The following is a 23,654-nucleotide window of genomic DNA, read 5'->3' as shown; positions in this document are numbered from 1 at the left end:
GGGTTTTTACTTTTAGTGAATCTAGCTTATCAATTCTTTCTTTCATAGATTGTGCCTTTGATGTTGCCTCTGAAAAGTCATTGCCAAACCCAAGATCATCTAGATTTTGCCCAATATTATTGCCCGCATATCTTACAATTTTGCATTTGACATTTAGTTCTGTGATCCATTTTGAGTTAATTTTTGTGAAGAGTGTAAGATTTATGTCTAGATTCATTGGTTTTCCATTGAATGTCCTATTGTCCCAACACTATTTGTTGAAAAGATCATGTTTTCTACATTGTATTGCCATTGCTCCTTTGTAAAATATCAGTTGACTGTACTTATGCACGTCTATTCTTTTCTACTGATCTATTGGTCTAGTCTCCCTTTTATTGTCTGTTAATTTTCGACAAGGTACCATATATTTTATTTTTACTCATTGTATTATACAGTACATTTCAATATTAGGAAAGGCAAGTCCCCTCTGTTTGTTTAGATCATTTAAAAATTTCTAAGATATCTTTATATTTTTCAATGAAATGTAATTATTTTCTGAAATTAAAGCAAATTCCATTGGGGTTTTGATTATTGTAGCAGTAAACTTACAGTAAACATAGGTGAAATGAACAATTTTGCAAAATTGGGTTGTCATCAAGAAAGATTTTATGTGCCTTTCTATTCATTTTCTTTTATTAAAAAGCGTTCATGAATGACTGAATTAAGTTAAAACAACATGAAGTATTGATGTTGTCTGGTATAGCAAGATACAATAATCAGTTCATGGTTTTAATCTTTAATGTTTTAGTTAATATTGATTCTTAGAAAACTAATGGGTACTCACAGAGATGTGTGAATGTTCAATTCTAGGCATATTTTAACATTCTATTAAGGATGATTAGCCTATTGAGGCCAGCCAGGGAAAAATATTCTTCATATCCGCACTCAAATAAAACTTCCTCTTTAAAGCCTCTGTGTGGTTGACATATAGTTACAGACATTTTAACACCTGCTAAGTTATACAAATAACGTCAGTTTTAATAGTTATACTAAATACCATGTATTGTGATATTTTACTAACGTTTTTTATTTTTACAATGTGATTTACTGAAACTCGTAAAATTTTTGTAAAGTTGCATTATGCTTACATATTTTAAACATTCATCAGGGCTGTTTCCCTGAATTCTAAAACAAAGAAATGCATAATGAATGCATACATTTTTATGTATTATGTCTATGTTATGGACATCTTCCATTACAATTTTAAATAAAAAATTTCTTACTAATTTTACAAAATTGAGGAGAAGAAAATTGATAATAGTTAACATTTTCATTTCAATCATTTGAATAAATATTTAAGACTCAAAACCCAAAAAATAGCAGAGCACACAAAGTAACCAGTTGTCACAGACAATATTTAGTGGATGAGCCAGGAACCAACATGCTGGCTGCTCAGTCTCTTAATGGCTGCCTTCATCTCCTGATTCCTCAGTGTATAAATAATTGGATTAAGGAAGGGGGTGATTATAGAGTAAAACACAGAGAGAAACTTATCTACAGAATAACTATTGAATGGGAAAGCATAGTTGAAGATAGTGGGACCAAAGAAAAGAGTGACCACAGTGATGTGAGCAGAGAGTGTGGACACAGCCTTGGAGGATGCACTGGAGGAGCGCTGCCAGATGGTGAGCAGCATGACAACGTAGGATATGAGCAAGACGATAAAGCAGATCAGGGACAAGAGTCCACTGTTTGCAATCACCAAGAGCTCTAGGATATAGGTCTCAGTGCAGGCAAGCCTGATGACCAAGGGAAGGTCACAGAAAATGCTGTCCACAATATTGGGACCACAAAAAGGTAAACCCACTGTGAAAACCATCTGACTCATGGTATGTATGAACCCAATTGTCCAGGAGAGCAGTAGAAACAAGATGAGCACCCTGCGACTCATGATGGTCTTGTAGTGTAAGGGTTTGCATATGGCAACATACCTGTCGATGGCCATAGCTATCAGAAGAGACATCTCTCCACCCCCAAAGAAATGTGTAAAAAACATCTGGGCCATGCAGCCCCACAGGGAGATGGTCTTGTGTTTTCTAAGGAAGTCTGCAATCATTTTGGGAGTTGCCACAGAGGAAAGACATAAGTCAAAAAATGATAAATTTGCCAGAAAAAAATACATGGGCGAGTGAAGATGGTTATCAAATATCACAGAAATCACAATGATGAGGTTTCCTAACACAATGGCTACATAGACAATAAAGAAGACAGTGAAAAGGAATAACTGAATTGCTTGAGAACTGGAAAGTCCCAACAAGATGAATTCAGAAACAGTTGATCTGTTACTCAGGAGATCCATTCATACTTTCACACAGGTATATCAAATTTTGTCTAACAAGGGAAAAAACGCAGGAAATAACAGAGACTAATAAGAAAGTGAGCTCAATCTTTACTTAAGCATCTTATTTCTTATTCAGTAACCAATCATTTTGGCAATACAACTTCTTTGTAGATATTCCTTTGTATTTTGTAGTTGGACATATTTCACATGACCACTGTCCAATAGAAAGTGTGTTTCGTAGAGAGCTAATTTAATCAATTTTTTTCCTCTTTGTTAATGTGAAGCAAGGTCCAGTAAACATTTGAGTCAGTTTGGTCTCCTTTCAAGTTTAGCTCCAGATCAGACTCTGCCTGAACAGTTAATTCATTAGAATGATAGAGAAGAGCTTTGAAAAGCATCAGTGGTGAATATTTTATCTTTTGCAGGTCTCAGGAAGTACACTTACTGACACATTTTTGTCTCATGCTAAGTATGCATGAAAACTCCGAATATTTTGCCATATTAAAAAAACATATTGCTGAAATCACACAATGTATATTATGCTTCCCTCAAGGGAACAACCTAAACCTATTAGAGATTAGGACCATTTTGGTGATAAAGTTGAATGTTGAGACCGTTGTGTAGTTAGTAGAGATCAAACAATTACTGAAGATAAGTTTTCAGACATGAATGACACATATTGACTCTCCAAACTATAAATGCCCATCTCACATCAGGCCTAACTCTTCACTTTATGTGAGCAGACTAAATAAGTGTATTCTATGCATACATTCTTGTGCAATTGTGGAAAATTAGATCAAAAGAACATTTTGAACAGGGTTTTACAGCTATGCATGTGTTTTCGCATATAATGGGTGACAGAAATAACTGGATCACTGTCTTTAAGCCTGGGAACTAATGAGGATAACCACTTTAGTCTTGTTCAACTCTTCTCCTTCAAAGAGGTGTAAAAGAGGACGTGACTCGTTAACATGTTTACCTAAAGTAAACAAAACGAGGATGTATTGCTTGAATAGAATCTTTGAGAAAGCAACTTTCCCTCTTTCCAGCTCTGTTTTCTCACAATGATTTTCTCTCAAGTTCCGTTACTCTTAATTTTTTTCCAGGATGCATATAAAACATAAATATTGTGTCACTGACTGAGGTGGAATCAGATAATCCAAAATCCATAAATCCACTTCATTCAGACCTTCCCGCTTGACTGGATGTAGATCTATTTTCCAATTATTATTCCAGGCCTGTTGCTCATCTCTAGTCTTTTTCTTGTATTTATCAGAGTCTTAGACTCAGAACAAATGCAGATTATCAAGGAATAAAATCATATATATATAAGATATATTTACTTACATACCTATGTGATTTTTCTTTGTGCATTTTAACTTTTTAATCAGAGTTTATTTTTTTAAATGCAGTATTTCTACCAGATTTCAATGAATATTTAATTATATGCACTTTTCTGCATGGATACTGCCACTAAGGCAAGCATCTTATCATAAGTGACCCATATGCTAGTCATTATGTTGGACTCCATCATTCAGATTGACTTTAAAACTAATTTCTTTCAGAAGTTAAAAGAATTTGAAAGGAATATTTCACAATTCTCATTCACAATTGTAAATCTTTTGTGGATTCCTTGTTTAAGGGTACAAACTTACAACCATAAGTAAGTTCTGGAGATCTAATGCATAGCCTAGTGATTATGCAAGTCAACAATACTGTATTATAAACTTCAAAGTTGCTAAAAAGACTAGATCTGAATGAAATGATAATTATGTGACATGATAGAGATGTTAACTAATACTCTTGTGGTCATCATATTGCAATATATAAATGTATCAAATCAACATGTGTACACCTAAACTTACACAATATTATGTGTTAACTCTATCTCAACTAAAAATAAAATTGTAAATATTTATTTGTTCATCTTGTTTGTATTCTTACAGTAAGATCATCATGTTCAGCTATGACCTCTGGATCATCTACTTTTCAATAAGATATACAAATAAGCAGGTTTTTCAGGAGCATATGAACTTGACAAAGAGAGTGTCCTAAACAAGGCAATTTCTCTCAAGATCTTTCCAGCTGAATATGTGTTCGAATATTTGGTTATTTTCTGATTTTTGTCATAGGAAAATAAAATTTATTCATATGTTCCTCCAACAACTTTTAAGAAGTGTAATGATAGCATCAATATTTTGTGTGGAATAATTTTATGATTTTCTAAGTGATGGATAAGGCATTTCATCCTTGAAGTTCTTTTATTTATCTTGCATCCCTGAAAGCAACTACACAACGTTCTCCGTATTACGCAATAATTCAAAGAATAAAATTATTTAATCGGATCAATATAGACAAAAAATTTAAATATACTTAGATTCCTTTTCTCTAAGAATAGTTTATTTGGCCTAGATTACAGGATTATTATCTTACTTCCCAATTCACATCAGTATGGTGACTTTTGCATTTATTTTCCAGTTATAATAAAATCAAATTTGATCCAGCTTAATTTTTCCATTTCCAGCCCTCCTCTCAGTTATTATTTTGGTATTTGTCTTTTATAACTTATGGACATACTTAATATTGTAAATGGAAATATTATGATAGGCGTGGTATACAGGCAGAGTAACGTCAGAATTATGTAACCTACCAGCTTGCACTTGGACTTCGGAACTAATATCAACAGGAAATCCTAGATGCTTAATCTTCATCACCAAGTGATTTTATCTTCTCCTCTGAATTTCAGAAGACAACAGTATATAAATGTATCCCTTGATAGGAGGCACGAAGAAAAAAAATCATTTGATTGTTCTAGATTCCTCAGAGACTGGCAGTGAAAAAGTAATTGGGGTTGTTAAAATAGACTTTTGACATTACAGCAAGTGAGACACTGTTTTTCACCTACCAAAATGCCAATAGTTTAAAGGCAGCAATCAAGAATCAAGAGGATGTGGAAAAATAGTGCATTATGGTAAATTTTACTAGAGGTGAATTATTTTTTGAACTAGTTGTAGTTTTTATTATAGTTTATTTTCTACAATAAGTATTGATAATTGTTATATTTAGCAAAAATATATTCTAGATTATTTTATTTCTAAATTGTATTAAGGTTGAAACTTTCACATTTAAATTCTAGTATGTCTGACACTTATTGATAAATGATGTGAGGTAATAGTTCATCGTTGCAATTAAATAACAATTCATCCCACTAAGAATTTGTTGTGCTTTCTTTATAACATTACATTTTCAGATCCAGTAGGCTCTCTTTCAGGTTTAGTTTCCTCCTTGTTTAGCCAGCTAATATTTGAGGAGGCACTGCACATTTTACTTTTGTTCAATATGTCTTACAGTATCTGTGAATGTGCGGAAGGACAAGTCACTTCTCATTGCTTTACTTATTCAATATTTTCTTGGCAATTTTCGTATCTTTTTATTCTGAATTAAATGGATTTACTTTCTAAAGATAAAACAAACTTCACTGGCATTTTGTTATCAAAATGTAAGAAATGTGGAAAAAATGAACAGAGTTATAAAATTGAGTCTTTTCATCTAGGAGGATTTTATGTTTCTTTAAGTATTGGTCCAATTTTATGACAGAACCAAATTTTGCCATCTTCATTATATCAATGCATTTTTGGGTAACAAATATTTTGTTAAATATAATTTTTCATATTCCCTTTTTTGATGCTATCCTTAACATGTCTTCTTCCTTAGCAAAGGAATCTTACTGCTATTACTAATCTTATTGCTATCACTTTCATTTTTCACATATTTAAGTGATAAATAATATCATTGCTGAAATGCCATTTTAATTTTTTTTCCTTCTTGGTTTTCTTCTTTATTTAGTTACTGATAAAATGATCTGAAAACATTAATAATGTTTTTAATACTTGTTTTGTGCTGTATTCCATTAACTATAATTTTCGAGCAATAAAGAATAACAGTGATGATAGCTGGCTCTGGCAGAATTTGTTAGTTTCCCAACCACGACTCTTCACTCTTTCTTGATAATGAAAGCTTATTTTCTTTGGGATCAGTTTCCTTTGTGCCTCCATGGAGTTTCAAACCTTGTTTTAAAAAGCTGCATCTCACCAGCCTAGGTAAATCACAGCTCCTCCATTTTCCTCACCAGTCACTAGTTTCCCAATGAGCACAGACCATGTAGCTGAGACTGCTAGTGTCTGTCAAGTAGCCTTCTCCCAGTCTTCATTAGTAACAGACACCTGAATCTATTTAGAGACACTTTACAGCTTCTCTTGCAATTAGAAGTGGCAAATAACATGAAAGAAAACAGTATCATCAGGTAACTACATTCTGAAAATTCTCTTTAGGGGCTGACTCACTGGAGAGCTATACTCTTTGCTTCTCCCCAACCCCATGTTTCTTTAGGTCTAATCTGAAAAAATATCAGTTTTTTTACTGACGTTAAATACTGTAAATAGTTACAGAAATAAAAATACAGTATTACAGTATTTAAATGAATACTGTTAGTCGCCATCTGGATGCCAGATGATGTAGGTACCGGAAAATGCAATCTCAATGGCTAAGGGCTTCCTACAACACAGAGTAAATTTGGAGAAATGATAAGAATGGATTCGAAGGAAAATGGACCCATAACGGTATACATCCTTTTATTAGTTATTCCATCTGGAATACAAATGTGATGTGTGGAATTCCTACAGATATTTTGGGACAAATTCTAAGAAAATAGGAGTGCACAGAGAGGAGGTTTTGAAGTCCATGGTGATTTTGTGCCACTGCTATACCAACACTGGACTAAGATTATATGGATTTGTTTTACACGAGAAAATAAATCTCTATATAATTTATTGATAACACTGCTATCAAAGTTTATGACTAGCACACCAACAAGTACAAAGACAATTCTAGTTAAGGACATGTGTGGTACAGTTATTTAGAGGGTAGTTAAGAGAAATTTTCAATATGCCTAAAATAAAACATAAGAAAACATTTTCTCTTCTCAGATTTGGTTACTCCGAAGGGCCAAGTGTGAGGATGAAAGCCTCATTTACTTAAGAAGGCAGGGTCCTGCCAAATTAGTGAAGTCTTTCAGAGTCTATTCATGGAAAGTATGCTGGGACATCAGCTTCAAAGTTAAAATATTGCATCTTGTACCTAAATCACTACACCACAAAGAATAAAGTGTAGTGTCTCATGGTCCTCTTCAAGTTCTAGAGGCAAAATACTCCAATTTGTGAATATTACTTATATTGACATGGAGTTTTCCAGTTTTTAGTGTGACTTAGTTCAGGAAAGTCATCTTAGAAGATCTGGTATAAAGTAAAAGTAGCCTTACCACTAGGGCCATATGCCCAGGTAAATTGTCAATACTCAAGTTATCCAAGCTAGGAAATACACCACTTATAAGTTTGGGCAAATCCTAATACAAGAATCATAATGCTGTTCTGTAAGATCATGTAGTATGACCATGCCATATGCAGCAGAGACCTAATCCTGAGTTGGAAATCAGCTCGTGGCATTCTGCTACGCCTGAGTAGGAATGGACTGTCTGATTGCAGAACTTTAGCTGACTATAGGAACAGAGATGTCCATGATGAGCTGCACTATTTGATATTAATATTGACTAGAGAACATCAGAAAAGAGGCACTAAACAACCAAGGAGAAAGAATGGCTGGGATGGTTGACATAAGCTACCCCCTATCATTGAAGTATCCATAGTGTCAGAAAGGAAGACTACGCAAGCCCTCCTACTCACCAAGACTGATGTTGCTGTGGTACAATAAATGTCCAATCTGTCACCAATAAAGGACAACCTGAGCCCCTATTCTTATCCTATCCCTTGAGGAGACTAATTAGCCACTTGGGACAAGTTGAATACATTGACCCATTCCATTATAGATGGGACAATGATTTGTCTTCACAGGAATCAACATATGTACTAGGTTCAAGTTCCCTTTCCCTGTCCACAGGCTTTTGACCATCATCACTCTCTGAGGATATAGAAAATGTTTAATCTACGAAGAGTTTTCTTATAATATAACTCAGTTAATTAAACTTACTTTTCAGCAAAAGAGATTCAAGAGTTGACCAATTATCAAAGACCTACTGGCCTTATCATTTACTGCATAACAGTGAAGCTACTGTGCTGGTTGATAGAGCATTGGAGCAATCATTTGATATCACAGTTGAAGCGTCAATTTTTAGATTGTGACCAGCTATCTTGAGATGGCATTCTCTAGGATGAAGTATACAATCTGTTTCTTTCTTTCTTTTTTTTTTTGAGGAAGATTGGCCCTGAGCTAACATCTGTTGCCAATCTTCCTCTTTTTGCTTGAGGAAGATTGCCATTGAGCTAACATCTGTGTCAATCTCTATCTCTTTTATGTGGGATGCCACCATGGTGTGGCTTGATGAGCGGTGCTAGGTCTTGCCAAACCTGCAAACCCCAGGCTGCTGAAGTGGAGTGTGCAAACTTAACTACTATGCCAATGGGCTGGCCCCTTTTTGGGGGGACTGACTTGTTTTGTTTTTGGTGAGGAAGATTCACAGTGAACTAATATCCATTGGCAATCTTCCTCTTTTCTTTCTGCTTGAGGAAGATTAGCCCTGAGCTAACATCTGTGCCAATCTTTCACTATTTTGTATGTGGGATGCTTCCACAGCATGGTTGATGAGTGGAGTAGGTCTGCACCTGGGATCAAAATCGGTGAACTTGGGCTGCCAAAGTGGAATGTGTGGAACTTTAACAACTCAGCCACAAGACTGACCTCCTACATTCTTAATCAATGACTATTATCTGTAGTTTTGTCCCCAATAGGAAGAATTTATACGCTTTGGAACAAGAATATTCATCATGTATCTTTGATTCTTATAACCCACTTATAGAATTTGTGCTTTCTTTTCCCACAACTTCATGCTCTAACTCTAGAAATTTGGGGACATGCTTTCACCTGGAGATGTAGGAAGATTTCTATTAACTTCAAGCTATCGCCACCACTTAATCACTTTATGTTTTTCTTTCCAAGAGACTTAAAGAAAAGGAAAGATGCCATCATCTTGTAAAGGGTAATTTACCTTGATCATCAGGAGAAGGCGTAGTAATGCTACTATACAATGGTCAGGTGGAGTCATGGAAGATATTAAAAAAAAAATTCAAATTGACACATGGAATTGAACTATTCTGTTTTAGAGGTAAAAAATTCATTGGATGGTACTAATGACAGAAATGATGCAGAAGAAAAGTTAGTCAACTTAAAGACAGAAATAGAACTATACAAAATGAAAGATGAAGAGAATAAAAGACAATTTTTATTATATAAATCTCTTTAAAAGGTAAATGGCCACACAAAGCAAAACTAATAACATTATATCATTGAATGAATTATCTCAGTAGAATATTAGATGTTAAATATAAAACAATACAAACACAAGGGCTAAAAGGAGGTTAATAGAAGTATACTCTTGTAAGTTTCTAATATGATACCTGTAAAGATGTAATATTGAAGTTAGACTGTGATAAGTTAAAATGTGTAGTATGTATTTATAACCGTGAAACAACCACTAAAAATCACAAGAAAAAGAAATAGCTAAGAAGACAATATTATCAATATGAATGTTTAAAGAAATAATAAACACTAAGGAATAATAATATAAAAGAACACTCAAGTATTCAAAAAAAGAAAAAAGAACAGATGAAATAAATATAAAATAGAAAGATTATCAATTTTCACCAAACAATATGCATAATCATGATAAAGGTAAATGGCCTAATAATCCAATTAAATTCAGAGACTGTAGTATGGGATAAGATATATGTTACACACAAGAAACTACCATTAAAAATAAAGACCCATAGGGGCTGGCCCCGTGGCCGAGTGGTTAAGTTCGCACGCTCCGCTGCAGGAGGCCCAGTGTTTCATTAGTTCGAATCCTGGGCGCGGACATGGCACTGCTCATCAGACCACGCTGAGGCAGCATCCCACATGCCACAACTAGAAGAACCCACAACAAAGAATACACAGCTATGTACCGGGGGGCTTTGGGGAGAAAAAGGAAAAAATAAAATCTTAAAAAAATAAATAAATAAAGACCCATATAGACTAAAAGTAAAAGGATAGAAAAAGAAAAACTAGGTTTTTATTATTTAACCAGACTGTGGTATAGCAATTTACTTTTGCTGCAGTAAACAATTAGCACAAATTTAGTGACTTAAAATAGAAGAAAACTTATTGTCTTTATGTCAGGAGTCTGATGCAAGTCTCACTGGGATAAACTCACAGTGTTGGCAGAGTTGCGCTCCTTTCTGGAAGCTCTGGGAGAGAATCCATTTCTTTGCTTTTTCCAATTAAACCAAAAGAAAGCAGAAAAATTGGAAAAGATGTAAATAAATATGAAACATCTGGCAAGAAAGCAAATTTTAATCCAACCATATCAATAACACTCCTATTAAATGCAAGTTGTTACTTTTTTCACAACTATTGTCCTGCATTTATATTTATATGACAAAAGAACATATATATAAATGTATGACAAACCTCACAAGACATCATATTTTTTCTATACTCAATGAGCACTATATACTTATTTACATAGACCAACGTATTTGACAATCTACTTGTTCTTTATTCTTTCCTTCAAATTAGTGTTTCCCCCCGAGATTGTTTTCTCTTACCTGAGGAAAGGCTGTTAATATTTATTTACTGCAACTTCTTAGACCGCAAATTCACTCAGTTTTATTTTTCTGAAAATGTCTTTATTTCACTTTCATTTAAACACTATGCTTTGATCTCATATAGACAATTTGGTTTGTATTATTTTCTTTCAGCACATTAAAGATGTCACTTCATTGTCCTCTGGCTCCCATGTTTCTGTTATGGAGAAAGCTGTAAGTCCCACTTTGTTTCTTTCAAATCTAATGCATTACTCACCCAAGATGCCTCTAAAATTTTCTCTTTATTTTATATTTTCATCTATCTTACATTGATGTGTTTGAGTCTTTTATTAGTCTTTATTCTGTTGTGGTTCACAGAGTTTTTGTATATGTGGATTGATGTCTTTTATCAGTTTGTAAATGTTCTTGGTGATTATCTCTTCAAATATTGCATCTCTCCCATTCTCCCTTTTCCCTATCCTACTTTGACTGCAATTACATGTGTGTAAGACGTTTTCATTGTATCCCACGTACCCTATGTTCTTTTCTATATTTTCTATTCTTTTTCCTATTTGCATTTCAATTGTATTATTTTCTATTGACTTAACTTTCAGCTCACTTTTTAGTCATCTGTACTTAATCTGATTTTAAGCTCATCTAATGAAGTTTTCATTTCAGAACTTTTCCAATTCTGGAATTTTTATTTCATTATTTTTGTAAATTCTATTCTCTGTTGAAATTCTCTAGTTTTCTTTTTCTTACCTATTTGCTACACTTTTCCTTCTATTGTCTTAATCATACTTATCATTGTAATTAGGCTGTTAGTTTTATTTGCTTTCATACTCTGGATGATTTCTGCTTATATTTTAACCATTTATCTTTTTCTCATATTTTTATAATGTATTTCTATCTTTTGGTGTTTACATTGATTTTATAATAAATTATGGATTTTTAAAATTAAAAATTATATCATGTTACTTTCCCAAAAGTAAGATTCATCCATCTCATTAGTAGTATCCATATAGCGGATGTTAATTCTCTTAATCCAATGTGTCTCAACTGAGGGCAAATTTGCCCTCTAGAGGACATTGGAAAAAGCATAGAGATATTTGCATTTGTTACAACTAATGAGATGCTAATCGTCCCTAGTAAGTAGAGGTCAGGAACTCTGCTAAATAATCTGTAATGCACAAGACAATACCCCACAATAAAATAAGTGAATGGTTCCAAATGTCAATAATGCCAAGGATGAGAAACCCTGCCTTAATCCAATCAGAGATTTTGTTGAGTTTAAACTGATTTGCAGCCTTCATAGACTCAGTCCATCTCTGGTTCATCCATAGACTTCCAGGATTAAAACTGAACCCTCAGGACTTCTGATTCACTTATGTAAGATTTAAATTTAGAAATGATGGAAGTGAGCATAGAGACAACAGAATGTAAGGTTTCCATTTTGTGTGGGGATATTTAGTAGTACTAGAGCAACTCTAGAGTATTTTCCTGATCATAGGCCATGTGCCAAGTGTTGTGATCCTAGAGCCAGCAGTCAAAAAATGACTTCTGTATTTCCTAGTTCTATGATTGCTATGAAGACAGTAACTCCTTTGATATACCAATTTATTGGTTATGTTTTAGGATTGATTACTAGATGTCACCTCAAAAGGTACTCCTAGAGGCTTTTCCATGATTTTGTAAGCACCTAATGCCATGTACTACCCCTCAAAGAAATCTAAATCAATAAATGAGAAAAAGAAAAAAAAACAAAATGGTTTATTTCTCTGTACCCAAATAATGACTGACACACCAAATGCTTGTCATTGCATTCAGAGTGAAAAGATTTTTCAGTAAACTCAAATTTCTCTCTAAAATTTAAAAAATAACCATTAGGCATAACCACAAAACTCCCCAAAACTTTAAAATATAAAGTTAAGTAGTTTCATCACAGTTTCTCATGGAGTATAACAGCTTCCTTTCCTCCCTCCATCAATGTAGAAAAAAATAACTAGGTTTTTAAGGGTCTATAAAAAACACTTAACAGCATGATACTTTCTACTTAGTGATATTTTACCACACAAAGCCCTTTCTTCAGAATCTTGAGCATCTTGCCTTAAGTCAATAGGAAACATCAGATAGTTACTCTCTTGCCTAATGCCTCATAAAGGCCTTTCTTTGAAATTTGAATAAATTGAACTTACCTTCACCTAGAATACAACACTTTGCCCTTACTAACCTCTCCAACTTCAATTCCTGCCATTTTCACACTCATTAACTATGCTACAGCTACTCTATTCCTGTTTCTGGTTCACAAATGTACCAAGCTCATAACATCTTTATGTCCTTGAACAGGTCATCATATCCGCTTAGAATTTTCTGTCCCCAGGTAATTGAATGGTTGGTTTTTTCAAGTCATCTAGATATTAGCTAAATATCTAGATATTAGCTAAATACTACTCAACAAGAACTTGCTTAATAACCAAAAGTAAAGTAACTACCATCTCTCAGTCGAACTCTATCACAGTATTCTGTTTTATTTGCTTCAAAGTACTATATCTTTCAGATTTTATTGGGTTTTTTCAATTTTATAGTTTAACCTGTCTTTATCCAATTGAATGTAACCCCAGGAGATGTGAAATCTTACCTGTCTCATTCATACAACTAGAATAGTGCCTAAAAATTGGAAGTGATTAATAAATACAGTATTTGCTGAATGACTGACTGATTCAGTGCATTCAGGAATAAGTGATATAATTGATTCCAATTAGGCTTTTCTTTTTCTTGCTATTCCATTCAGCAAACCATGTGCCGACTCAATAACCTCCTCATGGAAGCTTTCACTTCCTGGTTGCGAAGGGTATAGATTACAGGGTTCATCAAAGGAAAGATCACTGTGTGAAAGAGAGAAACCACTTTGTCAGCTGGGAAGGCTCTGAAGGGGCGTGTATAGATGAAGATGGCAGGTCCAAACATGAGAAACACAATGATAATGTGTGTGGTGCATGTGGAGATAGCCTTGTTCTTCCGTTCAGAGGAATGCCCCTTTACACGATAGAGGATGACCACATAGGAGGACAAAAGTCCCAGGAAGCATAGGAGGGTGAGCAGGCCACTGTTGGAGACCATCAGGAGCTCCACCATAAAGGTATCTGTACAGGCCAGCTTAATGACCTGTGGCACATCACAGAAGAAGTTATCTAGCTGGTTTGGGCCACAGAAGGGCAAGTGGAGAATAAGGGCTACTTGTACAATGGAATGGGCAAAGCCACCAAGCCACAGAGCCAACAGCAAGGCATAGCAGACTCTAGGGTTCATGAGATTTGAATAGTGTAAAGGGCGACATATGGCCATGTAGCGATCAAAGGCCATCACAACAAGAAGAAACATCTCTCCTGCTCCTAGGAAATGCAAGAAAAACAGCTGAGTGATGCAACCTCCATAGGAGATTACCTTCTTCTCAGAGAGGAAGTCCACCAGCATCCTGGGAGCCACAATGAAGGAGTAGGATGCATCCAGGAAGGCCAGGTTTCCCAGAAAGAAGTAGAGGGGGGCTGTGAGGCCAGGGTCTAATCTGATGGTGAGGATGATGAAAAAATTTCCAGGGAGGATGATGAGGTAGAAAATTAAGACTAACACAAAGACCAGGAGTTGAGCGTCTTGAGACTGGGTGAGACCAAGGAGGATGAATTCTGTCACCACTGTGCTGTTCTCCCTCTCCATCACCTCTCAGTCTGCAGAATAACAAAGGACAAAATATTATCTGTTATAACCACCTTTTCACCTATTCCATAGCTCTTCTCTGGATGAAAACAATATTTGCTACATCAAACACTTCCCTACTTGAAAATAACTTGTGCACTGTAACTCTCCTTTATTTTCCTGATTCCTTCCAAGGAATCTCTCCTTCTCATGTAACCATGTGCTTCTATATATTTGTCCTCTTGTAGCAGTCTGGGCTACTTTGTTTGAGGTATTTTAGAAATTTCTTGATTGAAACAAAACTTAACTATTTTCAAGTTTGTCAGGGTTTTTCCTATCGTTTTTATTTTGTTTCTGTTCTTGTTAGTGGTGGTGTACTGTCTCTGTTATTTAGAATAGTTTCTAGGTTTTGGTCCCTTCTCTTTATCCCCACAGAGCAGTGTGTTGCAGGTGCTTCTTTCTTTCAGCTCCTGTAGAATCCCTAGTCCCTGGTCGGTAGCTATAGGCTTTGTTTTCTGAATCTGTGCCTTACTGGTTCCCATCACATTGTTCGGCTTTGGCATGCTTGTGCATTCTTACTCCAAACTAGTCACCAGGATCTCAAGCAAGAACTCTACAGTTCATCTAACTTAGAGGTATTCCCTTGTTACACCCCTGATTGTATCCCAAATCTGCATCTACTCCACACCCTATTCTTAAATCCTAATTAATACTAATCCAGTCTTATTTGCTCACCCTATATCCATAACCTACTTTTCCTCATATCTCAGAATGATAAGCAAATGATATAATTCCCATTAATCATGATATTGCTTGTGTAAATATTTCCCCTTTTCAGGCTATAATCTGGTCTAAATAAGAATTCTATTCATTCTGGAGACATCCAGAATTAAAGTGTAGTCTACATAGTGGTCTCCAGAGTAGGGTGTGCTTACCCCTGAGGAGTGCACAGGATAATCCATTGGTGTACATAAAAATAGTGGACCTTCTCTATTATTATAAATTATGCTTTAAAAAACTTTTGTATTTATGATTGTTTTCTAGTTTTTATATTACTTTAATTATAGAAATATATTTTATAAATAAATATTAATACACTGTGATATCTGTGCATCTTTGGCTGTTGATATGAATGATTTAAAAACTGAAAGACTTAGTTATAAGATTATAAAGATTGCTATATACATTTTATATGCAACATACAAAAATATATCCCTTGATTTTTAATTACATACAATATTTGTTCTTCAAAAGTGCTATGGATACAATGGAATACAATTTGGCAATAAAAAGGAATGAACTACTGATATATGCTATAACATGGATGAGCATCAAAACATTATGCTATGTGAAAGGAACCAATCACAAAGGACCACATATTGTATAATTCAAGTTACATAAAATGTCCACACAGGGTAAATCTGTAGAGACAGAAAGTAGAGTAATCATTGCTTGGGCCTAGGGTGGGATGGGGATTGACTGCTAATGAGTATGTGGTTGGTTTCTTTTTTGGGGTGATGAAAATGTTGTAAAATTATATCATGTTGATGCTTGAATAACTCTAAATACACTTAAAACCATTGAATCATACGCTTAAAATGGTAAATTTTGTATGTTGATTATATCGCAAGAAATTTTTTAAGTGCCATTGAATGAAGAGGGGAAGACTGGAGAGAGAAAAATTCCCAATTGAATTTTAACAGAAATTGTTAGTAGCATCCTTAGAAAGAGGAGCCAGGAAGAGGAAAAAAAGGAAAAGAATAAAGAAAAATCAACCTTAAAAAGTCCAGAAAGAGAACTCATGGGAAATTTAGGCCATACATTGATGTTCTAGGGCACTCCTATTAGGAAACATCAGAACATTGGTTCTAGGAGATTAGTAACATTTCTAACTAGCAACCAAACTTTATGGAAAAAGAATTTATAACACGTGGGCACATATTTGTGAGTACAAATACATATTCACTAGAAACACATATATAGTGAGTCCAAGCAAATTGATACAGGAAAAAACTCTTTGGTGCCCTTCATATTAGCTTAGGAGCTTCCTTCTGTCTTCTACCCACTTCAACACCTATTGGCCTCTGCATTCATTCCCTAATCAGCCTATGGAAACTTGCTCTTAGAAAAGTAAGTCAATAGTTCCCCTCACCTATTCTTACATTTTTTGCATTCCAGGTGCTCACTTAGAGTTATTTCATACTTCTTTGGGTTGACAATTCCAAGACACAGGGAGCACTGAGAATTATACTCTGTTGCACTCTTCCCTTGTTTTATTTTCTGTCATCCATCTCTATCCCCTATCTGTTACTAACAGATGGGATCCCAAACCACATAAAGTCTGTAATCCACTTTCCCTCTCCCATTCTTATTTACGTATCTTTTGTTCCAGTGATTCTCAAATTGCTCTCATCAAGGAGATTGAGAATAGATGTGCTTCAGATGGACATTACTCTGACAAAATGAATTCCAGAAAAATGTACAAAACAATGGATCTCACAGGGACAAGCTTTTAATTCTAGTCAGATAAGGCAAATAAATATTGTCAGAGTAGACTAAGACCTGAATGCTTTCATCATCTCTAACCTTCCTTGTTATTTCTTCTGACACAAAAACACATCTGGCCCCGAAGACATGCAGGTAGAGAGAGTGCCCATATCCTTCCCCTTTCTCAGAGTGTAGACACACAGCATCTGCAGGCAACACTGAGCATACCTGGATTCCAACTGCTATCAGGCCAGCTCCTGAAGCCAAGTGTTTGCGGACCTGATCACCATGCAAGTGTCTCACTCCTTCATCTTTCCTCATTCTTTTCTTCTTGCTTACTTTGTATTTTTTATCTTTTCCCATTTTCTTCCTGCTACTGTATCTTCATACACTCATATTCTCAGTTATTCTTTTTACATTTGCTTTAGCTTCTTTTATTGTTTTATTTTTTTCTTGCCATGTCTCTCCCAATATCCTTTGCTTTTCCTTCCTCATTGCTCTCTTCCTTACCATTCTTTCTTCTTTCTCTCATTTGCCCACAGTTTTTCAATCTTAGATCTTTATCGCTTTGTTCTCTACATGCATTCTACCTCATTAAATTCAATGCCTGTCTTTCTATTAATTCTGAGATTATAGATTATTTTTCTCCTTCCAAGGTAGAGTGAGAAGGTGCCTCCTCAGTGTTCTGTTCCGATGAATTTCTCTACAAATTGAAAATGCTTAACTTGCTCCTCAGTGCTGTGTCTTTCCTCCTGAACATTATCCTCTTTGAAGTTTACTCAGCCTCAACCATTTATTAGTTACTTCACATATTTTGTCTGTCTCTAACTCATTCTATTAAAAGTGAAGTAATTTATCTTTGTGCTTTAAAATAAATCTCCTTAATATCACCCCTGCCAGCATGAATACATTTAATGAAAATTCAAAAAAGTAGTATCTGTTACTGTATTGATTCTATATTTCAAGTTGTTGAAAAATAATATTTTTCAAGTTTTTGAAAAATGCAGATGAGGCGGAAGAACATGGAAAAGACCTAATTGATACTAGTGTTGAAGTTCATATGAAACATTCAATTTCACAAATCTTTACACAGACAATTACTTATCAATTAGATAGGATAGTTAAACTGAATAATGGAAACCTTTATTGTCCTTTAATATTCTAAGGTTTTAGACAGTATCAGAAACGTTATAGGAAGAACCCTGGCTTGGAAATTATTCTATCTTATTTAAGTCACTATTTCTGCAACTTGCTAACTATATAACTTTAGGCAAGTCATTTAGTCTTTAAAAATCTGAATTTTTTTAATCTACAAAGGAAAAATAATATATCCATTCTTTCTACTCCACTTGCTTGACATGAAGTGCAAATGAGAGTAGCCAATTCATATCTACTTAAACCGAACTGAGAAACATTCAGTGATTAGACAAATTCCAGTAAAAAATGATAAACTGACACTATGTCAGTAAATCTTTTGTCGCTGACCTGGATTTAATTCCAGAGGAGAAGTGACTGCTTAAATCTGAGTTACTTCAGGATAAGAGCTTCTGGATGTTCAAGGAAGGGTTCATGTGAAGTTTTCTTGTCTAAGTCAGCCAGGGTTTGTGAATCAAGACTTTCTTGCTGGAAGATCCCTAACTCTGAGCCTTATATTGGTGTATGCTACGACCATATGCAAGAGAAAAAACTCCTGCCAGCTGAGTGTGGGAACCAAGAGATTTGGAACATTGTGCAGTCAGTGGAAATTTATCTCTTGGACTCAGCCTCCCCCTTCTCATTTGCAACCTGATTTCCTCCTCCCATTTATCTCTGATTTAGCAAGGGGGAAAACAATAAGCCATTTGAATGATATCAAATTTAAATCCAGATGGTGAATCTCCCAAAGCTACTAGTATTTTTGCTTTTTTATAATAGTGGAATTAAATATTTTACCCCTTTAAAATGATACTAACCATGAGGATGATATGGCAAGAGGTGTATTTCTGAGACAGGGTAGAAAGTGCTGTATATCTGAATTTAGATCTCACCCTTTTTCTGTTTCTGCAGCATTGTTCTATTCTCATGCATCTTAAAGCAGCAGTTATTCCAGATGAATAGCATGAATTTCTTCTTCTTCTCAATTTCTTTTAAATATGAAGAAAGACCAAAAGTTTCACCTTGCTGGGGGTCCAGTGCTACCCCCAAATAAATGGCTATCCCCTTCCTTCTGACAAAAAGGAGATTAACTGATCATTCCACAATTATTCTTTAAATATATGTTCTCATGGTGGAACATCACAGATTCTGAAATTTGCTCTACTAATGTGTGATGCAACAGAAAATGTGCTTTGGGATTTTATAGCCACCTTTACCTTGCAGAATATTTCCAACGGGAATTATTAGAATGTCATCTATAATTAGAAAAAGGACAAGACAAGGGCATTTTAAGAATTAAATATTCAAAACATGTGCCAGCTAAGGCCCCAATGGGTCATGCTAGGATTTTGAATTTGACATTTTATCAGTGTCAGTGATAACAGAATGGCACATATATTTATTAGACATAATGTAAGTAGTAAGCCTGAAGAGGTATTTTTAGATCTTATTTTATAGATCATATAAGTAATAAGAAGGCATTGATGTTTAATAAGAAGGTAAGTAGTGAGACTAAGTTCATGGTAAACATGGTAGTATCTGCATATTTTTGGTAGAGAATAGCTGGTTAGAGAGAGAATATATTACACTTAGAAAAGATTTTTCAGGAATAATTCTCCTTAAATAAGACAGTTTCATGGTGTTCTGTGAACTAGTTCCTCTAGGTATGCATCCTCTCAAAAAAAAAGAATTACTCTATTGAAAGCTTGGTATTTACACTTATTCACTCTTTTGAATACGTAGTTCTTGAGTTCTACCATAGCAAAATGAGAACATTTCTGTTTTTCAATTCTACATAGAAGAAACAATATTTAATCACACAAAAATCCATTTAATTTAGTTTAGAAAGAAACATGGGATAAATCTGAGTCACATTACAATTAATGTAACAAACAACTTCCACAAAAAGAAATACAATATACAGTCAAGTATACTTTCATTCAAATTTATGTTCAGTTCAGCCTGAGATGTCATGGGAGATGTTGAAAAGTGGAAGAGAGAGGTAAAGAGATGGAGATAATGTTGTGTTCAGTTTTTTTCCTATTATAATCTGTGCTACAAATAAATATCTTTGAACATAAGTCATTTTGCCTATGTGAAAGTTTATTTGTAGGATAACTTCCCAGAGAGACAGAAAGCTAGAAATATAAGATAATTGGAAAAGAGAAAAGAACAGAGGGAAAAAGTGGAAAGACATACATAGAAGAAATAGGAGAGAAGATGAAGGGACAGAGAAATCATATCCACAGAGACGCATGTACTGCAAAGCCATGTAAAAAGATACAGCACAAGGAGGGGAGGGAAAGAAGAGGAGAGATGAAGGGGGAGAGAAAGGATGAGAGATCTTGGAAAGGCAGTGTTTGTTTTGTTTTTGCTGTGTTTTATATAATTATAGACTTCTCAGAATTTACCACAATGCTTTATAATTAATTAAAAGTAATACTAAGATCTTAACTAGTCTGCAGGTGTCCTCTCCTCTCTGCTTAGAAAGTTTTTTATCTTACGCAATTTTATAGCATTAAAAAGAAGGGTGGGTGTGTGTGTGTGTTTCTCAGATTTACCTGAATTATTTTGCCTAACAAGTTCACCAGTAATGGTGAAAATACCACAAAAATGTAACTCAAAGACAAGATTAGTGTCCTGGCTTCACCCATGATAGTAGTTTCCGGGGAAAATTTTATAAACTTCCTCCAGGATTTCCAGAAAAATTGGAAATGAATTTCTTTATTTTACCAAAAGTTTTGAGCATCTATCATTTGGAAGGCTTATTGTATTGGTGGGTCAGTCATTTAATACTCATTACAAACACCAGGTCCTTGGTCTCAGAGATTTGACATTCTAGCGGAGGGAACCAGTCAAAGAGCGAAGAAAGTAGGCAATGAAATGTTGGGGAATAAAAGACTATAACAGCGTACTATTACAGTGTATTATATATTGGAGAATGAAGGGAGACAAATAGGGTGTTATTTTTTATTGAGTATTAAGAAAGTCTTTTCTGAGAAGGTGATATTTAAAATGAAGTCTGAATAACTAGACAAATCTAACTATGGGGAGATCAGAGGGTAGGGCATTCCTAGTAACAGGAAGGTCAAGAACAAAGGCCACGAGGGCGGAAAATGCTGGTGCATTCAGGAAGAGAAAGGAGACTAGGGTAGAGAGAGACTGTGGGCAAATGGCAGAAGAGAATAAGGCAATGCCAGAGAGGAAGGCAGATGTTGCATAGGAGGTGGCGTTTGGTCATTATTCTAACCGTGTAACTGTAATGAGGACTTTTGTAATCTGAAGATCCTTCTGGCTACTGTGTGGAGAATGGATTTGAGGCACACAAGTGTAAAAGCAAGGAACATAGTTGGGAGATTTTGCAGTCTCATGCACAAGGGATGTTGGTGACTTAGCCTGGGTTGAGGGGGTGAGGAGGAGGAGAGAACAGTAGAAGGAATAAAGAGAACTCAGAATATATTTCGATGGTCAAGACATTTGGACTTACTGATAGCCATGATGTCTGAAAAGAGGAATCTGAAATAACTCAAAAGATTTTAGGTGGTGTAGCTATGAATAGTATTGCAATTTAATGACATGGAAATGACTCAGACAAGATGAGATGAGTGATAGGACAAACACAAGAAGTTTTACACATAGGTTTAATATTTGCATAGGAAATATGTTTGCAAAGTTAAGCATTCTTTTAAAAGTAAAAATTATATTCAGTGAGAAAACTTCCCAGTGCAATTTCCCACCCACAATCCATGCTACAAGAGAGGAAACTATCATTTGTGTGAATTTTCAAAAATGTGACTGTATAAGTAAAATTTTTATATACATTCTTTTTTCTTCCTTTTGAACATACCTTTGAAACATATCATACACAATATTTTGCACCTCATACAGGAAGAGAGAGAGAGAGAACTTAAGAAGAAACACTTAGGATTAGTTTTCAAAAGATTTTAGAGAAGATGTAGAAGGCCCAGAACATTCTCTCCAAATGGCAGAAAAAAATGTTCTCCATGTAAGAAATGACCTCTGAATAAATAATAAATCAACGATGTGGCTCCAATACACTTTGTTAAGACTTCAGAAAGACTTAAGGCAGTGTGTAGCAGAACATCTTGGCTAGAAAGTAGACCTTCTAGAAATCTGACAGATTTAGTCCCACAGGAGCCAGGTATACTTAAAGTAAAAAAATATCTGTCTCAGAAAGAATTATGAATGTGGCTTTTGGAGCATAAATTAAATCCCAAAATGCTTCCCAAGAAAGGCACAAAGTTTTTTGAGCAAGATTTCAACAGGAACATCCAAATCTTCTTCACGTGGTGGTGACTAAGTTGGTCAACTCGGCACAGATGCCCTAAGATGGCTTCCCTCACGTGTCTTGCACATCAGCTGGGGTATGACTGGACTCTTACTCTATGTGCTCTTTCATCATTCAGGACCTCTCCATGTGGGCTCTCGTTTTAATGAAGGCTGATATGGGCTTCTCTGTAACATGATGTTCTCAGATGTCTAAGGCCATGAAAAAGTAGTTTCAAAGACACTTTATGCCTAAGGTTGGAAAATCCAGAATTCCACATCCACTATGTTCTGTTAATCAAAGCAGTTCCAAAGCCAGTGACAATTTGAAAGGAATGGAGAAATAGAATCCACCTTTTGAATGTGGGAATGACAATATCACATTGCAAGGAATCATTCACATAGAGAAGGGAGAAATTTGTAGTACAAAACTCTTTTGTTGAATTTCATTTATCTAATTAAGTCACAAAACCGGACCAGATGGATTCTACCTTGATGAGAATAGCTTCAAAGAAATGTGGCCATTTTTTGCAACCTACCACAATCAGATGCAGTTTATTCTTGATTTCTTCTAAAAGATTCCTTAGAAAGAATATTTGCTGAGTTATTTCAACAAATTTAATTTAAATTTCAGCAAATAAATTAAAAATTATTTGTCTGTAGTCTTTTGTGTGGCAGTTTTCCCAAACATGAAATATTTGGGTTACGTTGTCTTGCCTGAAGGTTGTTTTTAGGCTTTGCTTCACTGCTACATACATTTAATTAATAATGGGTAATTAGTTTCTGGAGTGATGCATGAGTGACCAACTAGATTACTACCCAGAGGGAACTGTATGGGTTACATCTCTCCAAATCCTGATAATGAAAAGTCCCTTTCTCTAGGATAGTTTTTATTTTCTTCTTTTCTTTTTCACGTTTTTTAATTTTAGTAAAATTTGCTGTTTTAGTTTGTGGTTGAAGGATCAATATCTTTATTTTGAAAAACAATCAATTTCCATTTTTACAAGAAGTAATAGCAAACAATCTATCGTGTTTATATTCTGATTAGCAAATAAAGCATGAATAGGTGACAGAGATTCTAATATTTTAGTCAAGTCAAA

General features: G+C 34.9%; 2 protein-coding genes across 2 annotated transcripts; both read right to left on the bottom strand.

Annotated features, from left to right (window-relative positions):
* Window positions 1-1,396: 1,396 nt before the first annotated feature.
* Window positions 1,397-2,338, bottom strand: LOC103559899 (olfactory receptor 4K13-like). Its single transcript, XM_008533711.2, has one exon. It carries the CDS (start codon window positions 2,336-2,338, stop codon window positions 1,397-1,399), a length of 942 nt encoding a protein of 313 aa, XP_008531933.2.
* Window positions 2,339-13,740: 11,402 nt separating this feature from the next.
* LOC103559884 (olfactory receptor 4N5) lies at window positions 13,741-14,667 on the bottom strand. The gene has a single exon (XM_008533696.1). It carries the CDS (start codon window positions 14,665-14,667, stop codon window positions 13,741-13,743), a length of 927 nt encoding a protein of 308 aa, XP_008531918.1.
* Between the last annotated feature and the right edge of the window lie 8,987 nt (window positions 14,668-23,654).

This window comes from Equus przewalskii, chromosome 1, assembly GCF_037783145.1.
Source record: "Equus przewalskii isolate Varuska chromosome 1, EquPr2, whole genome shotgun sequence".
In the NCBI taxonomy this organism is placed as follows: Eukaryota; Metazoa; Chordata; class Mammalia; order Perissodactyla; family Equidae; genus Equus; species Equus przewalskii.
The sequence above is the reverse complement of the archived record's forward strand: the minus strand, read 5'-3'. Positions and strand labels throughout refer to the sequence as shown.

Bases quoted from the DNA above. Each gene is read 5' to 3' on its own strand.
- LOC103559899 (XM_008533711.2), bottom strand. From the start codon at position 2,338: ATGGATCTCCTGAGTAACAGATCAACTGTTTCTGAATTCATCTTGTTG.
- LOC103559884 (XM_008533696.1), bottom strand. From the start codon at position 14,667: ATGGAGAGGGAGAACAGCACAGTGGTGACAGAATTCATCCTCCTTGGT.